General features: G+C 34.6%; 1 protein-coding gene across 1 annotated transcript; it reads left to right on the top strand.

The window, feature by feature from the left end:
- The first annotated feature begins 2,699 nt into the window (after positions 1 to 2,699).
- Positions 2,700 to 5,824, top strand: LOC121764811 (IQ domain-containing protein IQM2-like). The gene is made up of 8 exons (XM_042160838.1): positions 2,700 to 2,826; positions 3,327 to 3,919; positions 4,006 to 4,071; positions 4,160 to 4,248; positions 4,329 to 4,419; positions 4,504 to 4,743; positions 4,833 to 4,934; positions 5,029 to 5,824. The coding sequence occupies exons 2-8, from the start codon at positions 3,365 to 3,367 to the stop codon at positions 5,635 to 5,637; spliced, it is 1,752 nt and encodes a 583-aa protein (XP_042016772.1). The 5' UTR covers positions 2,700 to 2,826; positions 3,327 to 3,364; the 3' UTR covers positions 5,638 to 5,824.
- The last annotated feature ends 5,711 nt before the right edge of the window (positions 5,825 to 11,535 follow it).

Genomic DNA, 11,535 nt, shown 5'->3' with positions numbered 1-11,535 from the left:
GTTGACATTTTATAATGATTCAGATCATAATTTACCGTTTGTAGAATTTGCATGTGATTACATCCCTATTATCGTTTTAGTTTTTTTTTTAATAATATAATTCACAATTTAAATGTTGGAATTGCAACGTTTATTCCGATCCGGCCTAAATATTCATTATACTACTATTATTGTAGTTTGATAAATGTAGGTGACAAAAAAATTCCCTTTAAAGAATTAATATGATTGTGACACAAATTCAGTAGAATTTGTAATTTTAAAGAAAATAATTTTATCCTGGAAAAAGTAAAAGGGGGTGCTTTTATTGAATAATAATAAAATCCCACCATCGGAGCAAAAAGATAACTATCCAATAAAATAAAGTTTTATAACTTTTAAAAAATCAAATAAGATCGTGTATGTGTAAAAAAATGTTAAGCATAGTATAGTACTTCGCTAATGCGAGAAAATGTCTCTCCATTTCATAAATAGCGTTCCGTGCGAAATTATTTAAGTTGAACAAAATATTATGTATGTGTAATAGGTATATTTTATAAATTTAATCTATCCAAAATAAACTCATAAATAATTATGCCGCAATTATTCTTAAAAAAATGGGGAAATTAATTGCAAATACAACAACCCTGGTCGGGAAATTGGGAAATTCAAATTTCCATCATTTAATTAAATTTTTTATTCTTAGTATCTGTTAGGAACCTAGTAGTGTCATCCACAGTTTTAAACAATAATATACTAATAATTTAGTAAAATATTACTAATGTAGTTTGTTTAGGGTTTTATAGAGCTGGCAGCCTAAAAAAATCGTCATGTCATAGTATTTTAATAACGTTTGCTGATTTAATCAGTAGGTGACATATGTGCATATAAATGCCACCGCAAAATAAATCCTTTTAAATTAAATAACAAATGTATGAGAGGGACAATATCTTTATGATGCTGTTTTGCATTAATATGTGGGCAATTTTATAATACAATTATGTGACACTTACAATTATAAAATATTAAGCGACACCTTGGACTTGTATAAAAATATAGGTACATTTTGTTTTTATTACCTCAGCAAACCCCTATATATAAGAGATTATCTGCTTTCGGTCAACTTGTGGGCCATTCTTCACAAATGCATCGAAGTTTCAATTGGTCTCATCATATACATACATAATTAAATGTACAAATTAAATCACTGAGATATAATACATGAATATTGGATAATTATGAAAATTACATTTTTGAAGAATTTGAGAGCATTGCATGCCTAATTAAATGTAAAAAATCACGCTATTTACAGTGAAATTAAATGTGTTATGAAAACTAGACATTTTGCACCTTAAATTATGGGGTTTCCATAATCCATTTATTCAAAAATAAAATTAGTCCACCTAAAATTATGGTGATCTAACAACGATAAATATATTTGTCCTCGCAATATTTAAAAAAATCTAATTTGAACCCTCCCTTCAAGTCATATATAAGTATGTATTTGGATTATCTGGTAGAGAATTTGGTTATTTTTAAAGTATAATTTAAAATTAATTTATATTGCACGATTTATTGTCAAGGTCAAATGATGTAGTAGTATAATGTATTATCAATACTATATGGAGTAGAAAATTAAACATCCCGTTCATAAGCGTACACGTAAATATGTGTCATATGTGCCGACGCAATCATATAATATGAAATTAAACTTTCATTATTTAGACATAACAAACTTTTTTTGTATAATTATTGGAAGAAATGTTGATCAACGTACAAACATCCACACCAAACCTATTATATACAAGTACATCACTATCAGACTACCAAGTCAATGCTATTGGTGCCCAAAATTCACTTTGAAAAATAATTAATTATGCTTGTTTGAGAGATTCGTGCAAGTTGAGCTATGCTATTGTTTTTATTTGAAGACTAGGAAAGTAATGAAGATTATTCTACACGCTCTTTTAATGTCAACATGAAGATAAGAAAACTAGGAGTAATTTATAAAGGTAAAAATTAAGTCTTACGTTACTTTGTTTTTGTCTGATTCTGACATGAGAAAAAATATACTTTGTCTGTCTTGGATTAGTTGATGCATTTTTTTGGGCATGTGTTAAAAAATGGTGTTTATGTTGAGAAAATAAAATATGAAAAAAATAAATGACAAGAGATAGTAATATTTTTTTTATCAAAAAACGAAATGAAACAAATAACTTGGGACTGATGGAGTGAGTATATATTTTCAGAGCCACAAATTATTTGTTGGTATAATTTAATTTCCGATACTACATATTTGTCACCTTGGAATAGAACCTCATGAATTTTGAATTATTGGAAAAACAAGAAAATTAGACTCAGTCAAAAATAAAAGAATAATTATCGAAGAAGAATATTGTTACTTTCGTCTATTAAAAATAGTTTTGATTGCACATAAAAGAAGTTTTAATGTAAAATGAGTAAAATGATTAAAAATAGGATCTTCTTTATTAAATAATAAATTTATAAAGAATAATTTTAATTAATAATTAAAGCAATGAAAATATAGGAGTAACTATTTTTCACTGCACAGTGTTTGAGGGAAAAATATGGTAAAAAGAAAACTACACTACCACAGTGTTTGAAGGTGTATGCCACGTGCTTCTCTACACCCACCCACCTCAGTACAGCTCTGCTTCGTCGATATATATATATATATATACACACTCGCATTCGTAGAAGCCCAAGAACACAGCTACATTTAGCGTGTAACAAATCAGATACCAATAAAAACCCTCTGAATTAGAGACCCTTTTTGCCGTTTCTTGATTTAATCTATTTCTAGATCCATCTACCTTCACATTCATTCAGGTACAAAGATTTCTCCTTTCTCTCTTTCCTTCCAATTTTCGCTTCTATTTCTCTCCAAAACATGAAAATTTGGATTTTCTTCTTTGCATTTCGCTCTCTTTTTTTTGTGAATGGGCTTTGTGTTAATTATTATTGACTTGATTGAATAATCTCTTTCAATTCAAAGTGTGTTTGGCAATTGGAATAATGAATATGGTGGAGTCCCATTTTGATTTGTATATGCAAATTTGCACCATATGATTTTCTCATATTCATTAACTGTTTATTGAACTGAAGGGACTGCTGGTTGTGTGTGTGTGATTCACCACCAAATCCAAGACAATATATTGCTCATGATTCTGTTTTTGTGTTTTGATGTTATAACTATGCAATGGTGCAATGATAAATCTTGATATGGACCATATGGTTTTGTTTTGTTTCAAAAATTTAGAATTATTATTTAACTGAAGAGATTGTTGGTTTTGTATTGATTTTGAACTGAAAGAATTGTTCCTCAACAGGTCACATAAAGCAATCTTTTTCCATTCATCCAAATTGCATGGGGGTTGCTTGTTCATGTCCACTTAGTTTCTTCTTTGATTTGGAGAATGGATATGAGTCAATGGTTGCAAATTCATTCAAACTAGAATGTGATGAGAGGAACGCAACGGTTCGATCTTCGAGCTTTAAGGGGAAGCTTATTGAGCCTGCAAGGCTGCAGTCATTAGGCTCAGGGAAGAAGCTCTTGAGAGAAGGATCTCTTAGGTTCAGAGCCAAGAAAGCTCAAACCATTGAGGCTCAAGTGGATGATAGCTCCACGGGCCTAGAATCGGTTGGTTTCTTGTCTAGATCGGGTAGCTTGGTGAGGAATACCACTCCTCGTTCACCGATCTTGGACAGCCCCAAACACGAGGCTGCTATAAAGTTGCAGAAGGTTTACAAGAGCTTCCGCACTAGGCGAAAGCTTGCTGATTGTGCTGTCCTGATTGAGCAGAGCTGGTGGAAGGTGTTGGATTTTGCAGAGCTCAAGAGGAGCTCCATTTCCTTTTTCGATATTGAGAAGCACGAGACAGCAATCTCTCGTTGGTCAAGAGCAAGAACAAGGGCTGCCAAGGTATATTTTGCTTGCTTCCCTGTGAACTTGTTCTACACCAATTTGGTAATGACATGTGATTTGATTTTAATTCTTGTTCGTTTCAGGTGGGAAAAGGCTTATCGCAGAACAGCAAAGCTCAGAAACTTGCGTTGCAACACTGGCTTGAAGCTGTAAGTATGCTTGTTAGTTGTTGCTACGGTTTTATATACAGTAGCGATGAGGAGTAGATGCTGATTTCGATTTTTTGTTGTTTACTAGATTGATCCACGACACCGTTATGGCCACAATCTGCATTTCTATTACACGAAATGGTTGAATTCTCAAAGCAAAGAGCCCTTCTTCTACTGGTAATAATATCTAGAATCTGAAATGCTTGATGACCTTTTCGCACTGTGGTGAAGCTAATGAAATGGTTGCGATCGTGCAGGCTAGATATAGGAGAGGGGAAGGAAGTTAATATCACGGAGAAGTGCCCTCGCTCTAAGCTTCAACAGCAGTGCATCAAGTACCTTGGACCGGTGCGTTTAAACATATTTGAAGCTTGATTTTTATTGACATGTTCATTGAGGATTGCGTAGTGACCTGTTATTTGTTGTTTGCAGAGGGAGAGAGAGGATTATGAAGTTTCAGTGGAGGACGGGAAGCTCCTCTACAGTAAAACTGGGGAGCTTATCGACACCATTGACGAACCAAAGGGTTGCAAGTGGATCTTTGTCCTTAGCACATCCAGGACCTTATACGTGGGGAAGAAAAAGAAAGGCTCGTTTCAGCACTCTAGCTTCTTGGCCGGAGGAGCCACGTTGGCTGCTGGGAGGATAGTAGCTGATAAGGGCGTCTTAAAGGTATATCTTCGTATCTGCTAGCACTGCATTCTTCTTTCCCATTTGAATCATTTGATTATTGAACAATGCTAATTTTCGGATATCAACAGGCGGTCTGGCCTCACAGTGGACATTACCGGCCTACAGCCGAAAATTTTCAAAATTTGCTGTCATTTCTCAAGGATAACGATGTGGATCTCGATAAAGTTGAGGTAGAGACGAGACAACCAAGCCTGATTGTATGTTAAGTTGTGGATTTGGTTTCATGAGTTTTGTGCTGAATAGTGTTGATTGCATTGTTTACAGTTTGATTCTGTGGATGATGAAGATAGAGATAGAGTAGGGAAGCATATGAGAAACATCTCCTCCGGAGACGACTTGACTGAACGAGAGCAACTGGATATGGAAGAACACATTGTGGAGCACTCCAGCTTCCTGAAGGTTAGCTCGGGAGGGGGAGAAGAAGGCGTTAACTCGACTAAGTCAAACACACGAAATAACTCCAGTAACCTTATGCTCGAGATACCAAGCAGAGACGAAAGGCTAAAGGTTGAAGTAAAAACAGGAGAATCGCCGAGCAGAAGCTTAATCCTAGCAGAAGAGGAGACAAACATCTGCGAGGAAGAAGATGAGACTATCCCGGAGGAATCCATTCTGAAACGAATCAACTCACACAAGGGGATGAAGTCGTACCAATTGGGAAAGCAACTGTCTTGCAAGTGGAGCACGGGAGCTGGACCTCGGATTGGGTGCCTTAGAGACTATCCCGCGGGGCTCCAGACTCATGCCTTGGAGCAACTGAATCTATCTCCAAGAAGCAGACGACGCCTCAGATTTGACTTCCCTTCTCGCGCAACGACACCAACCGGGAGCAATCTTTCTCGGGCGGGCCTCGGATGCAGTTCTAGCCTCTAAAGCCAGTTTTTTGAGCACTAGTTCGATTCTTTTATTCTTTTTCTGTGAATACAAAGGAAAGAAATAGGTGGTATAATATTCAATTATTCATTCATAATGTTGCATACAGGAACGTAATAAGTTTCTTCTTTCCATCCCAAGAAATGGGGTGAATTCCATATGAAAAGATCCAATTTTTATTCCATTTCAATTTTCTTCTTCTTGTGTTTGAATATTTGTTGCTAATCAAAGTGGAAATAACATTCAAGATTGCAAATCATCAGAGCTTAATGCCTTTGACTGCAACAACTAATCTGTGCTGGTGCAAGTAAACGCGTTTCTTGAGAAACCACAGCAAATATTGATTTTAAAAATTTAATCTTTTTTGTAAGTTTTGGACTCTTCCCAATCTCATTGACTTATTTTTAAAATACTGATACTTTTATAATTAGCACAATCCGCAAATTTCTAGTTGTTTAAGAATTAAGGGGATAATATTACCTGCAAAATTATCTTCCCTTTTTATTTATCCGCCAATTCTAGACATTCCAAGAGATTCAGGTTTAATAATATTATACTTAATACTTACAACATTCGTTTCAAATAAATTGCGAAAATTTTGAGATCTCCACGTAATAGTGTATGACTTCTTTAATTTTATTTTATGGAAATAATGTTCCTCATTTTGCATACCTATTTATTATTCATCATTATCTACGTTAACAGAGTACACAAATTAATAAATAGAGCCATTTTTCATTAAAGCATATCTCGCACTAAAAGCATATCCAACTATTACACTAAATTCAAATCCATTTTTATGTAAATGTCACATCAAATATTGATTTTACTCTAACTATTTACACTAAACTTTAAAGCATATCTCGCACTAAAAGCATCTCCAACTATTACACTAAATTCAAATCCATTTTTGTGTAAATGTCACATCAAATATTGATTTTACTCTAACTATTTACACTAAACTCAAACCCAAAAGAATACTCCCTACCCACTTACTTTTTATATTTTTCAATCATTCCTATATATTTTTATCTAAATTACACATTACCCATGACACTTTGTCAATAAAAATAATTAAAAATTACTATATAGTAAAATTTATTAATTAATATAACTATCGAAATCTATTATATATTTAATAAAAAATTAAATAGTTTAGAAAATTACATATTTATTTAATAACTAATAAAAAGATTGTCGCCAGATTTATTGTCACGCCCACATTTTCTAATGATAGAAAACACGGTTAATCGTGACTAAGGGAGGATTAAAGAAGCGGGGAAGAAAGAGAAAAACATACACATTTGACCAAAAATTTAATAACTGGATTAACTTTGAAAACGTCTAATATTATCCTAACAATAATACCAACTCTAAGTAAATAAAGAATGAACAATAAACAATTTTCAAACGAGTTAGACTTTCCACGAATAAACAATTCTAAAGAAAAGGACTCTTAGCGGAAGCGTTCAAGACACGAAAAATGCCGAGTATGAAGACACGACAAATCCAACAATTATTATTCATGACAAAACAATCCATGAACTCTGCTCAACATCCTCCACGTCCATCGCCACTCAATCTGCACATTAAGAAAAACAATATGCAGGGCTGAGTACTTGATGCACTCAGTGGGCACATGCCAAAACATAGTTTGTCAAGCCATAATCAAGTGACCTTGGAGGTTTTAATTAAAAGAACCCAAGTACACAAAAACATATACTCCCTCCGTCCCGATAAATATGCAACGTTTCCTTTTGGGCACAAGATTTTATGCAAGATGGTTTAGTGAATTTAAGTGGAGAGAGAATAAAGTAAGTGAGTGATTAAAGGAGAGAGAAAAGTAAGAAAGAGAAAAGTTTGAATGATTAAAGAGGGAAAAAGTAGGTGGATGTTTTAAAGTAGAAAGAAAAGTAAAAGAGAGAAAAAATTGGTGGATGTTTTAAAGGAGAGAGTAAAAGTGAATATATTGACTAGATTTATTAATTCTATTTTTTTGGCTTGAATAAATTTGACATTTGGTTGCCAAATTTGCCGTCCATACTTAAGCATTTCATATTAGTAATGCAAAAATACAATTTCATGTTTTGGAATCTCTTTATTGCTTTGTCTTAATGCAAAAATCAGCATAAATACAATTTCTCTGATAAGAGTACATACTAATCTTGTTTTTAATAAACCAAAAGATTGCAATCAGATGTGATCTGTAAAGGAGTAACAATTTCTGAATGAATTAGAAAATGAGAGACAAGAGATTATAAAGTTAAAGAACTAAAAAAAGTACCAAAATTTCATGTTAAGGTTTTTACTGAATTCTAATTTTGCATTTCGTCTACCAAACATGTTATATTTTCAATTGGGAATAAGCATTGACGAGAAGAAACATCAAACATAGAAACCAATATGCATCTGCCTATTTCGAATCCTCACTAAAATTTCAAGGCATAATCAAATCAATTTCACCAAAGTAATTTCGATCACCATTCTCAATTGCTCAATAAAAATGTAAACAAAACACAGAATTACAAACACAGATCAATAAGAGACGCATCCAGAAAACAGAGGTGCATCACGGAAATCAAGTATTAATTCAGAAATTTAAGTTAACAGAGAAATTAAGAGCAAATTAGGACTGACCTGTGGAAGACGATCGATGACTGAAATCCTGGAGGCGAACGGGGAAATCAAGCGGCGAGAAAGGTGAATCAGACATCGTGAAGCGTTCCAGTCTTCGGAGGTGCATGGGAAAGCGGGAAGCTTTGTCATCGTCGGAGGCATGGCGGCGCAGGGTCGTCGGAGGCTTGGCGGCGGAGAAATTAAGCCATCGTCTAGGAGAAATGAGGGTAGACGGAAAGTGATTGTAGAGTAGGTAGGGTAGGGTCTGCTAGTTTTTTTTTTATTTTTTAATGCTTAATGAACTTAATTAGTGAGCCTTAATTAGTAATTAAAATTCCCTGATTTTTTCCTTTTAAGGAAATGTTGCATTTTTAGTGGGACGTCCCAAAAAGGAAAACGTTGCATTTCTAATGGGACATAGGGAGTATTTCACAAGTTCGGTTGGCCAACCATTTTCCATCCACATTCATCATCACCATATCTGAACATACATGACAAGGAACGTGGCCACGAACCAAGTCACTAGACCGGCCAAGTCCAAAGAGATAGCACACGATCTACAGGGTGTACACTAGTTCGAGCAGGGTTTGCGGCCCTACTGGGACCCGAATTCGATTAAACATACATGGCAAAAGCCACTTCAGATAGGTTCATCAAAACACAAAACATGGCAAGACAAACAATTTCCACCTCCTTTCACATAAAAACTATTTGTTAGGTTTAGTATACTGAAAAGCATGTTTCGAGCGGGTTCGCACGAATAGAATCTTGCTTGTGTACGGAAAAACTCTACAATCCACTTTTGACCCGATTCAGTATCATTCGAGCAGTTTGCACGAATAGAATCAATATATTATTACATTGTGTTTGCTTGTGCGTTTATAAGATGTTTTATAAACATTTAAATGCATAAGAAGTAAACAAAGCCTAAGTCTTTTGCTTAGTAGACTGGTCGTGGGCTGCACTCACTTTAAGGTACTACAGTCGGTTCTAAGCACTCACTCTGGACTATTCGTCGGTGTTGTGACCAGTAAAATTGTAAGATTTTAATGCGTATTGACTTCCTCTGGAGGGTACAAAATTTTAATTTTACAGTTGCAAAATACATAATTGTTTTGTGGTTATTTGTGATTATGTATTGAGCATAAGTATGTGATAATAAGTTTATTTGCCAAATCTTCATTATGTCATTCAGTATCTTGTCTGCGATCCTCAAAGAAATAAACTCGAATGCCAAAATTATGTAGACTGGAAACGTAAATGGATAAGATTCTCATCGCTAAAACTTGCAGTTTATACTCACTGATTCATGTCCTCCATTTCCTCGACATAATTCCACGAAGATTGTTCGAGAATGCATCTTGCATGTACTTGACAAGTTCTTTGAGGAATAAGGTCAAGCTATTTTCTTTTAAGTAGCACGACAAGTCTTGGTTAGTGACGATGAAAGATGGATGTCAATAAAATTTGTCAAGATGATTCTATTGGAATATCCTAGAGGGACAGAATGTTTTGAGGAATCTTTTGATCACTCAAATAGTTTTCTAACTCAAGTAATCGCCTAAAGTAATAAGAAATGACTACAAGAAGGTTTAACTAAAAAGTAGAAAACCTTCAGAATATTAGTCGTAATATTACTGTTAGAGGAAAGTAACATGATAGATGACGAATTCATGAAGGCTGCATTTTTCCTAAGTCCTAGTTCATTTGAACAAAAGACTAGATATGGAAATGGGAGAGCCTGAATTGTCATCAAAGTTTGTCTAAAGCGAGTGAAGATGTTTTGTAAGTTGGATTGACCTCTTTTAAAGAAGGACAATGACTTACATGGAAATGCAACTTCTAAGTAAGAGATCTTGATCCAGTTAGGTTTTTGTTGCAGTGGGAGCTATTTTTGCTCAATTATTGTTTTATGGTTGATGTTTAAGGCATCATAGTATTGAAACGATACAAATACAACAAGATTGAGTATGAAACAACACATCAACTTCTTAAACAATAAATGATAAAGTATTTATGGCTCTTAGGCTTAAGGCCAAGAAAATACTTAGCTATTGTTCAGACTGATCCAGACCATCAAGATTTTAACGATTTGTTTGTTAAATAGCTTGAAAGTCGAGAATGTCTGTTTGATGCACTATAAGTGAGAATCATTCGATTCAGATCGCTTACAGAAGTGCAACATAGAAAGACTAGCAAGTCTTACTGGTTTACACCATAAGGAGACAAGCAATGGGTTATGATCAGTAGTGGGAGCCTAACCTCCATTGACGAATCCAAGCGTTCTTCTGAAGAATGAGATAGTTATGTAAGAAGGAATCGAAGTCTTTCTAAGACAAGTTTGATTAAGTGATGAGTTGTACTCATGAAAATCTTATCATTGATGGGATAAGCGTTAGATATAACGAGATACACCTTAAAGAAACTACCATCATCAGTACCTTCTACAAAACACGAGTTGTGGACTAGAGCGACCCTAGTCTAGCACATCTCAAGGTGTAATGTTGTTCCAATGCATGTTGGAAAGGTATCCAAGTAATTGGAGTTGAGTACTGATCAGACATGTTTTAAGGTTGTCCCAAATGGTGTAAGATTATAAGTTCTGTAATCTTCAAAGATAGAACTCTTGTTTGAAGATCAAGAGAGGAACTAAAAGCCTAACAGCGTGATAACTCTCAGGACAAAGAGAGATATCGAATTTTCCACATTACCAAAGAGTCATACCATTAGAAACTTTTGCGCTAATAAAATCAACTTCAACACCTAAGATTGTATGAACCATGTCGTAGTGGGAGCGTTCCTAGGAACATAACAAGTTCATGGGTCAAAGAGTGTCGCAAGACTCGGTCTTAGATTAACTTGAACATAATCCCTTTAACTACAATGTAAAATTGGTTCATTTGGATATTTATCCTTGAAAAGGTGATAGATTCCAAACTACAATCTTAGATAGACAACATGTTTTACAAGACTTGCAATACTACCTACAGGTTGTGTCAGTCAGTGGGAGCTAGTATAATTGCAAGTGTAAATATGGATCTCAAATGGCTAGACACTGACAATGGGCTATGCCCAAAGAGAAATATCATCTTCTCACTGCCGTTGTGCCAAGATTTGTTTGATCCTACTGTCTATCAGAACTTACATAAATTAGAATGTATGTATTATGATTGTCAAGATAGCTTTCCATTAATAGAAGTCTTGAGGAAATCATCTACATGGAACATCCTAATGGGTATGTCATAAAGGGCAAGAAACACATGATTAGAAGCTAATGAAGAC

This window comes from Salvia splendens, chromosome 14 (assembly GCF_004379255.2).
Source record: "Salvia splendens isolate huo1 chromosome 14, SspV2, whole genome shotgun sequence".
NCBI classification, from domain to species: domain Eukaryota; kingdom Viridiplantae; phylum Streptophyta; class Magnoliopsida; order Lamiales; family Lamiaceae; genus Salvia; species Salvia splendens.
Note: the sequence above shows the minus strand (reverse complement) of the source record. Positions and strands in the feature narration are given on the sequence as shown.